Source organism: Syngnathoides biaculeatus, chromosome 5 (assembly GCF_019802595.1).
Source record: "Syngnathoides biaculeatus isolate LvHL_M chromosome 5, ASM1980259v1, whole genome shotgun sequence".
In the NCBI taxonomy this organism is placed as follows: Eukaryota; Metazoa; Chordata; class Actinopteri; order Syngnathiformes; family Syngnathidae; genus Syngnathoides; species Syngnathoides biaculeatus.
Window position 1 is genome coordinate 18,612,693 of NC_084644.1, and position 19,229 is coordinate 18,631,921.

The window sequence follows — 19,229 nt, forward strand, 5'->3', positions numbered from 1 at the left end:
GACTGGTGTACTATTTAATATATTTATTTAGAGGGGGCTTCGTATTAGCGCAACAGCACTGAGTGAAAACCCAGTGTTTCTTTGAACCACCTTTCCCCATTTTTAAAATTAATACTTTGGTTAAGGAGTTACACAAGTATGTAAAAAAAACGCAACATTTCCACAGACTGCAATCGTTACATAAAAGTTGTTAGGAAGCAGGGGCAGTATTTTTCCAGAGTTCGAAGTAGTTCCATCTTAAATTGTATTTATTAAATATGCGGGCCACTCCGCTTGATTATAATAAATTATGTATTTCAACATTTTATTTGGTGGGGCGGGCGCCTTGGTGCTGCTACTTCGCCGCTCTTTGACGTCCTATTCGGTTTTACTGTAGTTTTGCCACTGAAGGCAACGCTCACCATCTTTCCTGACATCACATCATACTACTCACCCTGCCGGTCTGCTGTCCAATCAGCAAGCTACGTTCCCACCGCTGTCCAGTCATCGCATAGCGTGAGCTCTGCTCACTCATGCGTCTGATCGGATTGGTGGCGTTGGTGGAGCTCTGTGAAAGCAGCCAATCCGAAACGTCAGCGTCTATTTCATTGTTGATGAGCCTCCCTCGTTTTAGTACGCTCGCAAATTGTAAAACAAGTTAAAAACAAAATACTATAAGTGACCTTTTGCGTTGGAGCACCTTCATTGAACATCGGAAGGGGATTAATTCGGTCAAACTATCGTTTCAATTTGTTTCTTCATATCTTTTTTCTTTATTATTATTATTATTTTGAATCTATCTCCGAGATGTGGACCTTTTTGGGACTAGTCAGCTTCACGTATGTGTACAAAAAATATGGAGCATTTTGGACTTTGGCTCAGAGGGAGCTCGTCACAGCTCTCGTCTTATTTGTGTCCGCGGGGCTGCTTCTGTTGTTTTATTTCCGATATTTCCATGGCCACAAGCTCACTTCGGCCTCTCGGGTGTTCCGTTCACCTCTGAGCCTTTTGTCCCTCCTGCCTGCCATCAACCTGCACATCCTTCAAAATTCACCAAAGAGGAGTCAGAATGCAGACAACACGTGTCGAAAGGTAAGATTTGCCAAAACAAACTAAAAAAAAAAAAACAAAAAACAACATATAGGTGACGCGTTCAAAGATGCGAACTACGTCTTGCTCCAAAAGTGTTACGGTTGCAAACACGGAATGTTTATTTCTGCGGGACAAATGATATCTAAATTGAAAAGTGCTCCATTCCAGTGTAAAAGTTTAGAAGTACTGGAGTAACTTGCATTTAAAATACACTGCAAGAACTCAAAATTTCACCTCTCATTCCAGTCAAAACTAATCTGACTATCATAAAACTAAAACACAAAAACAAAACTGGATTTGACCCCATTTTGACCTGTTTCACGCCGCTGTTTGAATGTAGGAGTATATTAATATAGGACAATATAAGAAATGAAAACTAAGTAGAAGTTACTTTTTTTAAAGGGGGAATATTACGTTAGATGTAATCAGATTAGTTGAGACTAAAAAGCAAGCAAATATTATCGGTAAATTTTGAGTTTTTGCAGTGCTCACACGTGGCCCATAAACAAAAAATGCTGCTAGGCTTCTCCTTGCTAAAATTGCTACCTCGGTGTTAAAACACACACACACACACACACACACACACACACACCACACACACACACACACACACACACACACACACACACACACACACACACACACACACACACACGCACAAAATAATAGGGCAGTGCAATGGCAACTTCCAGCATAATTTAAACGGCCTAATGAGTCAACATAATAGTTCATATTATGCCTGTTGTACTTGTCTGCAGCCTTCATTAGTGTAAATGGAGACACTGTTAATTTTGCACTTATGTAAAAATGTCAAATTCCAACAACTTGAGGTGTTAAATCTGCTACTGTTGACACATGACAAGTTGTTTTGTATTTTGTTTGCTGACTTTACCCACCCAGTGTGTACTGAACCATAACCTTAAAGCAGAGGTATGTACTGAACTGCAATGTTTAGACATATTGTTACATCCTATGTGATTAAAATATTCTAATGGTCCCCTGCAAGCAACAACTACCACGTGGTCCAAAAGAAAAGTTTCAGATGGAAATGTTCTTGTATCAAAGCAAATACTGCAAGTATTTATCCTTTCCCCTCATATGTTATGTCTTCCCTCACTTCCCCCGTAGAGGACAAGAAGAAGGAAACAAGCAGGCTGTGGATCTTGCACATCCACCTCACCAAACAGCTGCTCCGCTGGCCTTGGGACAGATGCCGAGCCAGACGTGGTGATCGTGGGGGCCGGCGTCCTGGGCTCGGCGTTAGCGGCCGTACTCGCGCGGGATGGCCGGAGGGTGACGGTGGTTGAGAGGGACCTGAAGGAACCTGACAGGATAGTGGGCGAGTTACTGCAACCCGGAGGCTATCTAGCGCTCAAGGAACTGGGCCTGGAAGGTCAGTGACTTGCAAGGGCTTCATACTGAGCACCAACCCAGGCTTGGTGTCCACGGAGTTATCATATGAGTATAAGGATTATTTTCATGTAATTTGATCAAAAATGGATGAAAAAAATCAAATGTAGCTTTTTTTTGTAATGGGACCTTGGTTTTAATCCAATCACGGATGGTATACTTTGTACTGAAGTTATGACAATTGAACATCAATAATGTTCACATGGAAGATATTTTCAGGACCAAATATTGCAGAAATTATTGCTGCTTTCATCATAGCAATCCATCAAGCAGCTAACATGGCTCACATGATCACGCATTATTCACCTGAAACCTCCACATTGTCTCCCCCCCCCCCCCCCCCCAGGGTCGGTGGAGGGTCTGGACGCCCATCTGGTACACGGTTACGTGATCCATGACATGGAGAGCAGCTCCGAGGTGGAGATCCCCTACCCCCAGGCCGAGGAGAACGTCCAATGCGGACGTGCGTTCCATCACGGCCGATTCATCATGGGGCTGCGAAGGGCCGCCCAAGAGGAGCCAAAGTAAGTACTGAGAGAAAATGCAAATGGTCACAGTACATTCTTTGGGCTGTATATATTTAAGTGTGCAGATTTTTAGAATGCCATTCATTGTAGTGGTTCTGCTAGTGTCCCCTAGCCCTGCTGCTGAGTTGTCTTACTCGCATGGACAAACAATTTAACAGTAGTGGATCATAAGCCGCTAACGGCTTTTTCCATACATACAGTACTAGAAGGCTGTTGTGGTAAAATTGCTACCATTAAGACACGCTCATTCTGCTATTGTGGAGAGAAAGCTGTACTAGTGGCCCTAAAGCTGCATACCAAAGAAATGCTCAAAGGGCGTGTCATTGCATCTCCAAACAAACGAATAATATCACCCTATATCCCTTCATTCGCCTCTTGCCCCCTCTGCCCGCTGCTTGCGCCCCCTAGTGTCACATTTATAGAAGGCAACGTGACAAGTTTGGAGGAGGAGGATGGCTGTGTAACCGGAATTCAATACAAGGACAAAAACAGCGGGGAAGTGAAGGTGAGGAGAGAAAATGATGATTATCGCACGTGTATTTTTGGGTGGAAGTGAGGATGAAGTTTCTGATGAGAATTGCTCCTGCAGGAAGTGCATGCAGCTTTGACAGTGGTGGCTGATGGCTGTTTCTCCAAATTCAGGAAGAATCTGGTCTCAGGGAAAGCTCACATTTCTTCTCACTTTGTTGGATGCCTCATGAAGGTGCCTGTTTTTTCTTATTTTCACCCAAACTCCAGCACACACATGCACGCACGAAGACTGCCGCTCAGTTGATCGGAAGACGGAGGAATACTTCCATACACAGCCGTGAGTGACTCGGCCGCTTGGTTGATCGGTGCTGCTCACGGCTGTGGAAGGAAGTATTCCTCCGTCTTCCCGATCAACCGAAAGGCGTTTTTTTCTCACTGTTCGATCCGTATCGGACGTTTATCAACATTTAGAAGAGACCTGATTCCGTTCTGATATCCAATTGTAGGACTGCCCCCAGTTTAAAGCGAACCACGCGGAATTGGTGCTGGCCAACCCAAGCCCCGTGCTCATCTATCAGGTCTCCTCCAGCCACACCAGAGTGCTCGTGGATATAAGAGGAGAGATGCCGCGTGACCTTCCGCAGTATTTGGCGGAGAAAATACACCCTCAGCTGCCAGGTAAAGGCATGGCATGCACTTTACATACACAAACGGAACTTGACAAAAAGCTACAATGAAAATCCAAGACAACATTCCAAAACCCTTTCCCAAAATAATTTAGTTTTTGATGAGTAGATTAGGAAGAAGTTTCATGATCCAGCTAGCAAACAAATTGCAACAACAATGTATTCATTGGTGGATAGAATAGTGAGAAAATAATACACATCTCAAAGAATGAAATCATGGGTCTTGTTGAAAAGCATTGTTGAATGTTGAAAACAGCAAAGAATCAGTGGAAAAATAAAATTAATGAGGATTGAATTTAGATTTAAATGGCACCTACAAGTGAAAAAAAAACCCAGCTCAAACAATGACATTTCTACAAAACAAGGCATGATGAGGTTGGGGGGTTCCTACTTGAGAGGAGCTTATCACTCAAGTGCATTCCACATTTTGGAGGCAATGGATCGCAAGGAAGATTTTATTCTTTTTTTCTGTCTCCTTATATTTGATGTGAAGTCAATGGTCAATAATGTCCATAACGTGCAAATGTAGGACTATATATGATAATGTCTTCTTGTGCGGGAAGGGAAGGTGGAAGTTGCAAGATGCAACATATTAGGTGCACTCTGAAAGCTGCGTAACCCTTCAGGGCTCAGCCTGGCTCGAATGTTGCCATCGCTCACTTTTCGACATTATGCACATTTAGTTGGTGTTTCTGCCAAGGTTGCTGTGTAATGTTGCCCCCTCCTCTCCTCAGTGCATTTAAAGGAACCTTTCATGGAGGCGCTGCAGAACGACCGTGTCAGGTCCATGCCGGCCAGCTTCCTCCCTCCCTCTCCTGTCAACAAGTCAGGTACCGACTCACGTGGAGTTGTCGCTTTCTGATTGTTGCTCAGAGAGAACAACGGTTGGTCAAACAGAAAGAAATGGGAAAGAGCACATTGAATAGCGTGTCAAACTCAAGGCCTGGGGGAATGCATCCGGCCCATCACATCATGTTATGTGCTAACTTGAACTATTATCCTTGATTTACGATTTGAAAACTAGTTATTTATACATTTGTTTTGTTTATAATACTACGATGAGGTGAAAAAACATACACAGTATATGGTTTCATAGTCAATGTGGCCCATGAAAAAACAAGTTGAACATCTGTCTCCTAATATAGAAAACAAACATTAAAAAATTGCTAATCACACTTTTATCAGATTCTTCTTTCTTCCTTAGCCCATGCACAATCATTTTCCAACATTTTGTGGAAATCTGATAAATGTGCAACATCAAGTGAGAAAACCTGAAAAATAGCAAAGTTGACTTCCTGTGTATGCTACTCTAATGAGCATGACAACAGTGATGTGGTTGTTTGAAGCCGAGCTTTTGTTTCTTTTCTTTTCTTTGTAATGCCTGGTGTCTTCAGACAAAAGTTAAATACAGTTCTCGTTCTTTTCATTTTTTTCCTCTCAGTAGCAGTTCAGTCCTGCTTAGTCAACAACCATAAATAATATTTAAAAAAAAAATCAGTCCAATAATAAGTGTTATCCACAGATTTTCGTCAATCGCGGGGGTTGTGGACCGGGTAGGACCACAAATAGCAAAAACTCATCCATGACTCCATCCTTATACAAAACCACATAACCTGTTTCAGTTCAGGGGATGTTGGAGCATATCCCAGCTGACACACTGAACTGGTCGCCAGTCAGTTGCATTCACTGTAGGTCTACTGTACATCATATGTACTAAGAATTTATATATATTATACTGTATATGTAAACAAAAATTAAACAAACATTGTCATCTTTGGTTCAACAAAAGTTAAAGTTTCTACAAGGTGCTTTGTCACTGTCCCCTTATTCATTTTGCCAAATTTGGAAGCAGGTTGCAGATATACCGTACCTTTTTTTTTTTTTTTTGCACATATCTGTATCTGTTCTGGTATTTATGATAGATCGTGGTTTGCAGCATATTTTCCTTCAACTGGAACTCAGGCCTTAGTCATGGTGAAAGGAATTTGGAACAGTTCCAAGTACCAGTGTGAGTGGAAAGGGGCAGGGGAAGGGCTATAGGCTTCTGTTCCAAACAAACAATGTTTGGGAAAAGCTTAGTTAGAACAATGGAACTATTTGTGGCCTATCAGTGGTGTTTTAAATGGTGGCAGGTGTGTTGGATCCCACTGAACAGAGAGCCATATCCCCAGTTATCAGGGTGTGCCCACTTGTGCAAACAAAATTTTGTCCACTCTCAAAAAGGTTCTACATCCATTGTATGTACTAAAGGACATTAACAAAGGATGACGATGAGGAGCTTGATTGTGATTGGTGGTGTGCAGGCGTGTTGCTGCTGGGTGACGCTTACAACATGAGGCACCCCTTGACCGGGGGAGGGATGAGTGTCGCTCTCAACGATGTCCGCATCTGGAGGAGCCTGCTCCGGAACATTCCAGACCTGTGTGACGACAGAGCCCTGCTGCAGGTGAAAGTGGACGCCGCAGCCCTATAGTAACCAACTGGCATTTTATGTTCATCCGCAAGTCGATGGATCGCCTGGATGACAAATTCATATGATGTTATACGTACATCGTAGACGTAGACCAAGTATTCACCTTCATGTGTCAGTCTTGTTGTCTTGCAAAGGTGCAAACTAACAGTAAAACCCACCGCAAGCATAACATCAAGGAGATTCTCAATTCAGTATTGTGTACGTTTTCCATGTCGTCAGTCTTTTTTCTCTCCACCAAATAGGCAAAGAAAAAATTTCACTGGGAGCGCAAGTCATCACATTCTTTTGTCGTGAACGTGTTGGCCCAGGCCCTGTACGAGCTGTTTGCAGCCACAGACGGTGACTATCTCCAGCCCGCAATCATTAGCAGCTTGCACGTAATGTACATGGATGTCAAATATTTGTTATTTTGGTGTCTTTTGACTTAAGAGTCACTACATGAGCTGAGGAAAGCCTGCTTTCACTACTTCAGACTTGGAGGAGAGTGCATCGCTGGACCAATTGGACTCCTCTCAGTGTATGTACAATATTACACAATGTGCAGAAAAAGTTTGTCCCAGTTGTATTACACTTATTGCATACTGATACTTGTCAAAATGCCCGCCCCCCCCAGTTTGTCACCCAAACCAATGATTCTCATTGGGCACTTCTTTGCTGTGGCCTTGTACGCTGTCTACTTCAACTTCAAGTCCGAGTCTTGGCACAGCAAGCACAAAGCTTTATTTAAAAGTGGAGCAATCCTCTTCCGAGCCTGCACGGTCATGTTTCCCCTCATCTACTCTGAGCTCAAGTACCTGGTCTACTGAACTGCGGGTGCACAGAGACAAGACCAAACATCGTCGATAGCAAGACTTTACAAAGATTTGTTTTTGTCAGATGTCTTAACATTGGACTGCCTTCAGCATTAACAAGGGTTTAGTGAATTTTACACCCGATGACTTTGCCTTCATGATTACATTACTTGTGTAGAGAAAAACACAGTTGTTGTGCTTCCCTACTTTTTGTTGTACTGTGCAACGGTTTTAGAGTCATGAACCATCCAATGGACAAAAAAAATACATATATCCTGAAGTTGTCCTCCATAAAATTAAACACTTTCCCCTTTTGTGAAAATTGTTTTCATTTTGTTACAATCACAACGCTTATAATACTTAACATGTCTATAGGAGCAAGGCCCTCTTTCATATTGGAAATTTGGATGTGACAGTATTGAAAATTTTTACTTTGGATGAACCACTTAACTAACAAAACAACTATTTGAGCGCGTTTCCAAAACATTAAAGTCCATTCTGAAAATGTTAACATTAATATGAACCTGTTAAAAGAAATACCTGTATGTTCAATAAATGGCAATTGATGTTAGTCTCAAATTGAAATACATGGCATTATTAAGAATCTGCTTTATTGACCAAGTGTGTAAAAAAACATGCAAGGAATTTTCTCTGGCAGTCAATGCTGCCCTGGTACAACATTCAGAACAGACAACAACAAACAAAGAACAGGACTTTTGTTCATAGGAACTATTCCTTATAAGAGTCGTGCAAGATGTAAAATCTTCATTTAGAATAGGTAAAGAGATAAGTGTGTTAACATCTCACATTGTGTTAAGCTTTATATATACATATAATTTATTTTATAAAAATTACATTAATATCAAATTATTATTAAAATTATAGATCATTTGTAAATTTGGCTTTTAATCTTGTTTTGCAAAAGTGCTCTTTGTGGACAGTTTGTACATCGATGCGTGATACAGAAAGTGAACATGCCCGTTTTTCCAAGGTAAACCCCCCCCCAGATTAAATCACTAAAAATGACCTGTAACCAGTGCAAATGAAATGACAAAATCACAAATCTCGGTCCATAATGAAGGTACACTTGGTTTTGTTGCACAACCTTTTGAGGCAATCACTGCAATCAAACTACTATAGCTTTGAGACCTCTATACCTCTCAGCAGCTATTTTGGCCCCACTCAATGATACATGTGATTAGTTACTCCTTAACACTGCATATAGTTAATAATAGACAGTGTTTAAGTACTGTACTCAACACTATTTTTTTAAAACTAATAATCCAATTTAGCATTATATGAAAGTTGGAGCCGATCCCAAAAAATCTGAGTCAAGAGGTGGCGTAGACCATTAACACTAGTGTTTTGGTAGCCAACCAACCATTTTCATCTATCAAGTAGCCCAATGGCTAAATTTCAGATATTCCAAAAGTCTATAAGAGAGGCCTCAAAAAGTGATAAAAATGCAGAGAATGATGACGAATACAGACATATCCCTGGTTATGACCATTAAATTATCTTTATTAATTTGTACATCACTGATACATGGTATTCTGGTGGAATAATTATTCATATTATTCTTTGTGACTCTCCACAAGGACACAAATACTGGTGTGGAAGACCAGAATGGGGTGGTGTTGGGGACAAGGGTCCTTATGATGAGGTTTAGGTAGTGTCCCAGGTCAGTTTGCCAGCATACCTACCTGTCTGAGACTCACCTAGCAGGCCAACGAGCAGATAAAATGTTCCCTCACCACGCCACCAAACCACAATCCCCCCACTTCCGATCTCAGCGGGACCCTCGTTTTAGACAGAGAGCATTAGGGCATAACCTTTTTGATATTGGTAGCAGCAAGCTTTCTACTAACAGTTACCATCTTATGGACCTAAACAAAAAGGTACTGTACAGCTACAGCGAATAGAATCCCAATAACCTGCTTTATAATAATATAAATAATAATAATATAAGCTTTTACACCAGATTAAAGTGCTAGAAGCAAACCCATCAATCCACACTTCCTCATATATATTTATACAGCATCATTTACAGGGTAATATACATTATATTGTAACAGCTGAAATGTCAGCACAAATAGATCACCGTCACACTTAACAGCAAAATATATATGATTATATACACATCTCTATATAATCATACATACTAGTATATAATTGTCATACTGTATATGCATGTAAAACAGTTTACCATGTCTCAGGCTCTTCAGCAGATAGCCAGAAAAGCAATTGTGGATCAAGAAGATCCAAAAGCTTTTCACGCTCTGCTCTTGAAAGCGCCACAGGCGGCAGCCAAAGTGCCACGGGCCCTGGCGGGGCTATTTGAGGTCACAGGACAGTTATTTGCATATTCCACAAAATCTATTGCAACACGTTACTGTCTACTAACAGTACAGTACAGCCGGTGTTAGCTGGACTCACACGTACACCAACTGAACAGAACATTACGACGATGGCTGATCTGGTTATAGCTATGTGCTTTCAGATGATGTGCAAGGACAGTGAACGACATGAGGACGACCACACACACAATTTACTCAGTTAGTTTAGTCTCAAGCGGAGAAGGACCAGGAATTGGACTGAGGGAGGGAAAACAAAACGAAAATAAATCAACAAGCCAAATCTCTCACCTCAGTATTACTGTACCCTTTCCTGTTTTACCACTATTCTCACTTGATTTGGACACGATGTCATCATGGATAGGAATGTGTTTTTCTTCTTTCGTCCTCCCTGATGCACTGAATGGACAAAGAGGGTGCTGGAGAGACGCGTCTGGACCAGTAGGGCAGCACAGTCCCCTTGGATATCCCTTTTAAACGGACTTTGAACTGAGATCCCGAAGCTTGACTCCCCCCCACCCACACACTGCAAAGATGCTGCACGAGGCCGTAACAATGTACACACAAATGTAGTTTTTCACAAAAAAAATAAAAAATAAAAAAAAATAATAAAAAAGCCTCCAGAGTAATTGTGGTAGTAATGCGCAACAAATATCCGATAGCTGGCCCCCAGTGATGTGCAGTTAGGGTTAGGACATTGCCATAGTTCTAAGGAGGACCATTCCTCTCGCTGCCTGAATGCGGGGCTTGTCTGTATCCCCTGTACTGTACGTGTGCAGTTACTCAAAAGCCCAGATCTCTATGTCCTGCACATAGAAATCCTCCTTTTTAGACAGCATGGGGTTCCCGAATGTTTTGCATGAGTGACTCCTGCCGTGGTAAAGGTCTCCATCCAGCCATAGACCGAACTCGCCGCTACAAGAGCAGAAACATTAAGGTGAGTGCCTCTACAAATGTTTCCCACTGCTGTAAACTTCCCAGTGTGACCTCACCTTCCACCACCAAAAGCTAAGGAGTCCATATCGCCTTTGATGAAGAACATGTTGTCACCCGTCCATTTGTACACCTGTTGTAGACACAATTGTGTGGATATCAGATGATACTGCTTGACGTTTATTATTATTCAATAACAATACAATGTGCCAGCTGGATAAACATCCGATCATTTAGACCCTACTAAAGTTAAAGTAAAGCTCTTTCCTTAAAGTGTTCCTTTCCCAAGATGTGGGCGCTCAATGGCTTATCGGTCGACCCATGTCAATGTTGTTGGTAGCCAAGAAGCCAGATTCTAAACACTAAACCAGGAACATGGTCAAACTATTTCGCCTTGAGAACTATTTTTCAAATGACAGACTCAAACTTGTCTACCCACCCTCAAAATGGTAATACAGTGGACCAAACCGTTGATTGGTCAATGCTTTGCTTAGCCTAAACTTGAGAAATGAGCGCTGAGTGGCAGCACAGGCTCCAATAACTTGATAACATCGATATAATGACTAAATATTCTTTGAAAAAAGGGCTGTCAAGCTGTCCATTGCCACTACCAGTTGGAATTTACTTGGAAACTATAAAACAAAGAGAATGATGCACTACGTATTTGAAACAACCATACCCTCCATCAATTTTAAAAAGTCACTCAACGCTCCCTATAACATTTGAACAAAGCATCCCCGCTCCTGTGCGTTTCACTTAGGTCTGTCAAAATTGGGTGGCACATTTAAATGCCCAAGACCTCCAAAAATGGTCTTTTGGAGCCGTACCCTAAACCCAAAAGAAAGACTGCCATTTTTAATTAACTTTCAAATTCTCACCCATGTTTCCCTCTTTTGCAGCAGTCCTATTTTTCCGATCTGAAATAGACTTACTCTGATTGACTTCAAATTTTGGGTGTCGAATCTAAACAAAAACTCGAACTAAAACTATTAAAGCTTTTCCTCGTGTGTAATGCGGTTCTGTTGGCGTTATGCAGTTTGCAGTGCTGTGTTGCATACAATTGTGAAGTGAAATTAAAATTTGATGATTATTTATGATGACATTATTTTCGAGAAAATACTCGGAAAACTGTACTGAGCATTTCTATGAATGAATGGATCTTCAATGTGCCAGTTCCCCAATATGGCCACAGGTACACGGACCCTTAATAGATGCTTGCAGCTCTAGTTATTAATATGGAAATACAAATCACTCTGGCGTTGCATTGTTGCCATATAAAACATTTTATGCATGCTTTCAGTAGATGTTACACTGATATCAGTTTGATCTGATCGGCTGATAACTGGCCTTTTTTGCTGATCGGCCGATTGGTTTTGTGATAATTTGCCGATCCGATCACTGAGAAAGACCTTTACGCTGCATGGGTCTTGCAGAGTATATCTGATTACAAAAGCTAGTTTATTTTTATATAGTAGTATTTATATAGTCTTGTGTCTTTTGAGGTCGTACTGTGAATATCTGATGGCCAATTAAGCTATTAAAAAATATAGAGGTGCAGTAGGAGGGACAAAATGGTTGAGAGATGACGTCACGTAATGCGTGGATCAGACTACATGACAAATTTGCTTTCACGACTGCACATGGTCAGACGACTGCAAAAAAAATCTTGTATTCCCATAACAACGTATCGTCCTGTTTTTTTTTTTTTTTAACAATCATTGGGCTTTATCTATTTAACGCAAATGCGACTGGATACACTTGTTACCATGGGGAGGACAACATGAATTGATTTCACTGACTATTTTAACAAGAAAGTGGGGTTAACAACACGTGTTGGTACTCAGGATAGGTGAGGACGTTCATGTAAGGATTGCTCAAGGTATGTTCACATACTTTTAATACATTACGGCTCGGAAACTATTGACAAAATGTCACGTAGGTGAACAAGATCACGCTACCACTCCTGCTTGTGTGTAACATGCTGCCATTCTGTTGAGCACATGATCTGACCAGAGCAGCGATTTCCAACGTTTTTGGAGCCAAGTGAAATAAATTACAATTGAAAAATCTCACAGCACACCAACAAACACAGATGCCTGCCATATAATAGAATACCATTCATTTTGTCACCATACCCCACTTTTATGAATAGATTAACAAAGACACATTTATTGTAAATATATCTATTTTTGAGCATTTAAGTCCACTAGTATATACAGTATACGAACAGTTCATTTCAATAGACTCACAGATCTATCTTGTGAGGAGATAGGTGATTGGTTTTAAACTTGGTGATTGGGCCAAAAAAAATCCTGATTATGTAATGACCAATTAATTGCAGTTTCCCAAATTAAAAATTTAAGGTCATAAAAATTTTCTATTGCTTATGTCTCTTTGAAGACAATTGGCTTCATTCCTTAACCATGCTCATGCAGAAATAATTTCATCTAATTTTGTAATCAGATCAGTTACCTTTTTTTTTTTTTTTTAAAACCCGCCGATTGGTCCCAAAAATCCTGATCATGCAAAGCTTAGTTTTAAATAGGATTATAACAGTCTTAATGGTCACATTGTAAAATTAAGTCAATCACTGTTAATAATTAAAAAAATCTTTGACAAATGAGAGGGAGGAATGGGAATATCACATTGTAATGTGCCTTGCCTATCTTTCTGTGACATTCATGTTTGACAAGTGTGTAATTGATCACCCGTACCACTAAATATATAAACAGTCTTCCTTATAATCTCCTTGTTCCTTCGGGGCGGGGTTTAGAACAATTGTGGGTCAGAGAAAATCAAGAATTTGGGCCTACCCAATGTTGAAAACAAATGCTTGAACACGGAGTAGCACAGTGTTGCTTGTCAGAGCTTGGGTTTAGAAGGCGAGACGACATAGCCAATTTGCAAGCTAGAAAGCTTATGATTAAAGAAGAACGTGTACCTCAAACGCTGGATTGAAGGTGAAGAGGAAGGTCTCTCCTGTGCCATAAAAACCATCGCTAACTTTAAAGGGCTCTGATGCAAGGGCACCAAAAACCTTGGAGAGAGAAAAAAAAAAGTCTTCCAATTATAGGTAATACAATCTGGCAGTGTAGTAAAACTGTTAAAAGTGTACCTGTCCGTCACTGTCCTTAATGACCATGAGCACTGGGGTGTCCTGTCCTTGCATGGCTCTGTACAGAGTCTTGATGCTCATGCCATGTTTCGATGTGCCAAAGGCTAGCGTCCATGGGTAACCGATGGTCCGCGGTGGCAGATTCCTTGCAAGCTACGCAATAGAAAAGGGAATGAAACGCTAAAAACGCAACAACGACCAATGCGCAATTAAATCTGCAGCGACCTTTCAACACCATTTGACATTTTGAGAGGGAGAAGCATGGCTGCTAACAGCCACAGATGTCACGAGCATCACGAGAGCGCCCGCTGCCAACAGTTAAGGCTTAACAACAACTTTGTTACTTAGCGAAAAAAGGCTAACTGAGGAATGCATGGATCAAGCAGCTTTCTTTTAAAGATTGGCTAAATACTAAAAATGTACTTTTTGCAGTATACTGCAGCGCATGTACTGTATAGTACAACAGCCTTCAAACATTGTGTTCACTCTCTTGTAGCATCAGCCTCTGGCCTCTTCTTGTTGGTTCAGCACATTCGGCCTGAAAATAATGTCACATGCTGACGAGGCTCCCCTTGGCTACCAGAGTTATGTCCTTGGTGTGGTTATCGGAAGTCACATATTGGCAATCCATTGTCAATGTGCCATCTGGGACTCATTTGGAGGTGTGTTAAAAAGCAAAATCCCTGTGGCGTCTAAAACACACATGGAGCAACACTCAGGGTTGGTGACCCAGATATGTACAAGACTAACTCCGGCTACCAGCTTTTTCCTGGTGATTTGGATGTTCTGCTAAAATAAATTCATTTTAACCATTTTGTAAATGATTAGAAAAGTCACCAATTCTCTCAGTAGGTGGCAAAATTAGCACGTAAAAAGCATTCAGTCACATTGCTCATGTTAAATATACGATGCTCAGAGCTCCATGGAGACACTCGCATCTGGTGATTGCGTGAGGGGTGACTAATTAACAAAGATAATGTTTTTTTTTTTTGTTTTAGCTTTCATACAGCATGTCTTGAGCATTCACACATTTTTAGCTGTCTGTCAACTGTCATGTCAGAGAGAACTGTCAGTACAGCAGTGTTTTGTTATTGTTAAAATGTCTTCTCTTTTTCTGCACTTGGCCAGGGAAGTCAAGAAAGTCAAAAAATGCCTTGATAGTTAATAATGGTCTTACAATGACATTGAATTGAGCCTCGAATAGATAATTGCTATTACTTCCCATGTAAAAAATTGTTTTAAATCCCAAGTACAGTAGACAAGCTTTCTCCAAAAACAATGTTAGTTGGAAGTTTAACTGTAGTCTGGTTAACAGTTAAAAACTGTCGATGATGTATGTGAAGACGCAGTAGACAATACCTTCTCAATCTGATCGGCCTCCAGGAGATCACTTGGCTCTCTGAGGTTTGGCTTGAATGTTTCGGGCTCCAGTTCAGTTTTGATGGCCATGTCATGCTTGGAGTTCAAGTCCTCTTTGGTTGTGATCTACAACAATGATCATCAGTCACTGCATTGCACATCACGAATACGTATGAAATTCCCAGATTCCAGAGAGCACTTGGGAGATGGATGGGACAGCTCACTGTTGTTTTAAGACCACCACAGTTACTTCGGCTATAGCTAAGTTCTTATATTTTTGTAGCTTCCCCACTTTAATTTTAAAGGTCAAACACATATTTGTGTTTAAATCAAAGAAATTGTAGAAAATACAACCCAAGTGATCTAAAAAATGCTGTTTTTATATGGTGATTCTAAAACAAAAAGGGGGACGGGACTATTCAACTTTACCTGGCCTTGTGTGATGAAAGTAATTACAGCCTTTAAATCATGAATGAATTTTGGCTAATCAGAATTTTTGGTTCATTTTCACTAGTCTGATTGCAGACAGACGATCAATCCAGAAACGTCTTTCACAGAATCTGCCCTGAAAATATCAAGTCAAATAAAAAGATTTTAAAAAGCTGCAACAAAATTACAGGAAGCAAAGAAATTCCAAAACAGTCAAGAAACAAAAACACTGAAATCTATTGGTTTGGAAAGGGTTAAAAAAAAGCCATATCCAAATTTTTAGGATTTCAACAAACCATCGAGAGAGCCATTATCCTCACGTGGAGTAAACATGGAACCGTGGCAAACCATCGCAGGAGTGGGTGGCCAACAAAGATTACCCGAGAGAACAGCAATGACTCCTTGAAGAAGTCACAAAGGAACTCAGGACAACTTCCAAAGCACTGCAGCCCTCCCTTAGTTCTTAGCTCTTAGTTCCCTCAGTTAATGTGTGTTCATGACACAATGATAAGGAGGAGACTGGGCAAAAAATGGGATCCATGTAAAAGTTCCAAGGTGAAAAACTACTGCTGACCAAAGAGATCACAAAGGCTCATCTTTTGCGAAAAAATATCTGTATGATTCCCAAGATCTTTGGGAGAATATTATATGGGCTGATCAGATGAAAGTTGGAAGGTGTGTGTCATTACTTCAAATGCTACATAAATGTAGCACCACATTTAAGAAAAAGAACGTCATACCAAGAGTAAAACATGGTGGTGATAGTGAGAGGGTTTTGGGCTGCTTTGCTTCTTCAGGACCTGGACAACTTGCTGTGATTTATGGAGTCATGAATCTTGCTGCTTAACATAAAATCTTGAAGGAGAATGTTTAGCCATCACTTTGTGGTCTCAACCATAATCGTACTTGGGTTCTGCAGCAGGATAATGATCCACAACTCACCAGCAAGACAACTGAAGGGCTAAAAAAAAAAAAAAGAAGGCTTTGGCGTGGCTTAGTCAAAGTTCAGACCTGAATCAGACCAGTGGCATGATGATTGAAAAGATACCAGTTTTGGTGAATTCAAACATTTCTGCAAGAAAAAGTGGGCCAAATTATGTCCATAGAGATATGAAAGACTCATTGCCAGATATAGAAAATGCTTGATTTCAGTTGTTGATGCTGATGATGGCCCAAGCATTATATAGGTTTAGGTGGCCATTACATTTTCCAAAAAGGTCATGCAGTTTTTTTCCTTATTAAATGCAATAATTTAAAACAGCATTTTAAGTTTACTTGGTTTATACTGGTACAATACTGTTGTTATTGAAAACTCTAAATTGCTTTTTGTTGTGATGAGTGTGAACGGTTGTTTCTATGTGCCCTGTGATTGGCTGGCAACCAGTTCAGGGTATACCCCGCCTCCTGCCTGAAAATAGCTATGACAGGCTCCAGCACCCCTGACACGCTTGCGCTAAACGGCTCAGAGAATGGATGGATGGATATTTTAAATCATGGAAATGATGCAAGAATAAAAGAATTTGAGAAAAGTATGTGTGTGTGATGGTGGTGGGGGGAAATACTTTTCAATGCACTTATTTACAAGGAGGTAATCTTGATGGTTTTAGGTACGGCTCATTTGATCATCCAAAAGTAGAATTTCAATGGGATTTCCATAAACACAGTTATTTGTATATCAAAAATAAAACCCACATATAAAGTAAAAAAAAAAAACAAAAACAAAAAAAAACCTAGTTATCTTCTATCCAGATTGCTTGGGAACATTAGGAAGAAAAGTCTGACATAAGACTGCAGTCTTGACAAAACAAGCAAACCTCTCTGCACAGAAGTGATAAAATGTTTGCAGGCTACTACTTGGGAAGTTATTTTATGTTTTGGATACGTTTCAAGCTACTTAATCTTACTGAAATATTCTTTTAATTAAGTAGTGACAGAATTTGGTTTCCAAAAGCCTGTGTGCAACAGCTGCAACCGCTGAAGTGTTCAGTCTGCTGCAGCCTAAAGAAGACTTGTCAGGCCTGGGCACAGTATAGAGTGGATGGGCAGACAGGGTTGGTCTAAGCACCTGAAGTCTTTTGCAGAGTGAGCGCAGATCTTCGCTGTTTAGAGCATCGATCCGACGGTGGTACTCAGTCATAGACACTACCTGGTAGTACAAAGACAGGAACAGGTAGAACATATAATTCTGCCACGTCTATTACTGGCAGTGATGAAGACCTTGTGAAGTCCCATATGTGCATGAACCATTGCGACGCAAGAGGCCTCGACTTCATTGCAACAAAGCGAGGAGACATTTTATTGGTTCATTTTGCATGTTTGTGTGATAGATTTAAAAGGATCCCTTAAATAAATCTTTAAAGAAAAAAAAATGGCCAAATTATTAAGCAAAATACTCTTACAGCAGAAAGGCCCACTAATCAAACAAAAAAATGCAAGGAAAACGTCACCCCACCCGAATAAGTAAAAGAACTAGGCAATATTGATACAGGAAAGTAACGTGGATAAGGCTGTATTTATATTCTATCTTCAAATAGCCAGTTATGTTTGAATGCCTATAACCAATTTACTTAAGTGTGTGCCCTCATATTGAATCAATTAGAAAAACTGCCTTTTACCATTGGAAGAACCTATGCAGAGTCAAGAATTGCATGACAAGCAAACGAGAAGCTCATTCATGCTTTTATCTGAAGCAGACTTGACCTTTGTAATGGTCTTTTGACTAGACTCCGCCCAAAAAGAGCATTAAACAGCTGTAGCGCATTCAGAATGCTGCAGCTTGGCTTCTGACCAGAACAAAGAGTTCAGAGCATATCACTCGAAATCAAGTCTTTACATTAGCTTCAAGTCAGCTTTATATTTTGTGAGTCCATTTTTAAATTCTTTCATTGCACGCCATTTTACTTGTACTTTTTTTTTATTTACCCTTCAATTTTCTTTTTAATACATTTAATAACTACCTAACTAGGACAACTCAAAATGAAAAATGAAAAAAAAGTCAAGAAAAAACTGAGAATGTGGTTGCACACATGTGCACACACTCATAACTGGGGATGGAGTTCATCAGAGGGGTCTCATTGTTCAAAGGTATCAATCAGGAGAATGATATAGAATAATTTAAAAAGACAGACGACGTCAAGACTTAAGATTTGGACATCCCTCCAAAATTCACAAAAAGACAATGAGAAAACAGGTTAGGGAGGCTCCCGAGAAGGCGACAGCAGCAGTCAACAATGCTTCAACTGACAGGAATTTCCAACAGAAGCTGGCTGCCTAAACACAATCTCCACCCCTCATATCTTGGGGTTACAGGGCAGTGTGGCAAGACGGACTTATCTTCTAAAGAAAAACATCCAAGCCCAACTATATTTGGTGCAACCAAATTCATGTGGAAAAATGTGTTTTGGTCCTTCTTAACTAAGGTAGAACTTTTTTGGATATAACTCCAAAAGGTATGTTCGGCACAAATGTGACACTGCATATGACCAAAACACCACCATAGCTAAGATGAGCCATGGTGGTGGCAACATTATGCTTTGGAGCTGTTTTTCTTCATTTGTAGTCCACACAAGGTGGCGGGATTAATAAACATTTTGAATAAGCAGTAAATATT

At 40.4% G+C, this 19,229-nt stretch overlaps 2 protein-coding genes across 5 annotated transcripts in view; one reads left to right on the forward strand and one right to left on the reverse strand.

Moving 5' to 3' along the window:
• Nucleotides 1–575: 575 nt before the first annotated feature.
• On the forward strand, nucleotides 576–8,799 carry sqlea (squalene epoxidase a). The gene is made up of 11 exons (XM_061820575.1): nucleotides 576–1,071; nucleotides 2,200–2,464; nucleotides 2,828–3,005; nucleotides 3,417–3,513; nucleotides 3,598–3,711; nucleotides 3,986–4,157; nucleotides 4,900–4,995; nucleotides 6,469–6,611; nucleotides 6,881–6,977; nucleotides 7,068–7,155; nucleotides 7,252–8,799. Exons 1-11 carry the CDS (start codon nucleotides 787–789, stop codon nucleotides 7,442–7,444), a joined length of 1,728 nt encoding a protein of 575 aa, XP_061676559.1. The 5' UTR covers nucleotides 576–786; the 3' UTR covers nucleotides 7,445–8,799.
• Nucleotides 8,800–8,924: 125 nt separating this feature from the next.
• oxr1a (oxidation resistance 1a) overlaps nucleotides 8,925–19,229 on the reverse strand; it is a 246,778-nt gene continuing 236,473 nt past the window's right edge. For 3 of the 4 annotated variants that reach the window (XM_061820571.1, XM_061820572.1, XM_061820574.1), the window contains 6 exons: nucleotides 17,685–17,765; nucleotides 15,191–15,316; nucleotides 13,832–13,984; nucleotides 13,658–13,753; nucleotides 10,776–10,849; nucleotides 8,925–10,698 (listed from right to left, as the gene is read on the reverse strand). In XM_061820571.1, the coding sequence (XP_061676555.1) occupies nucleotides 10,563–10,698; nucleotides 10,776–10,849; nucleotides 13,658–13,753; nucleotides 13,832–13,984; nucleotides 15,191–15,316; nucleotides 17,685–17,765 (666 nt within the window). In that variant the 3' untranslated portion in view covers nucleotides 8,925–10,562. The remainder of the gene's footprint in view (nucleotides 10,699–10,775; nucleotides 10,850–13,657; nucleotides 13,754–13,831; nucleotides 13,985–15,190; nucleotides 15,317–17,684; nucleotides 17,766–19,229) is intronic. The other variant, XM_061820573.1, reaches the window with a different exon arrangement.

Excerpts from the sequence above, each read along its gene's own strand:
- sqlea (XM_061820575.1), top strand. The coding sequence starts at position 787 with ATGTGGACCTTTTTGGGACTAGTCAGCTTCACGTATGTGTACAAAAAA. Across the intron at positions 2,465-2,827 it reads CAAGGAACTGGGCCTGGAAG|GGTCGGTGGAGGGTCTGGAC; the intron begins GTCAGTGACTTG and ends CCCCCCCCCCAG. Across the intron at positions 3,514-3,597 it reads AAAACAGCGGGGAAGTGAAG|GAAGTGCATGCAGCTTTGAC; the intron begins GTGAGGAGAGAA and ends TTGCTCCTGCAG.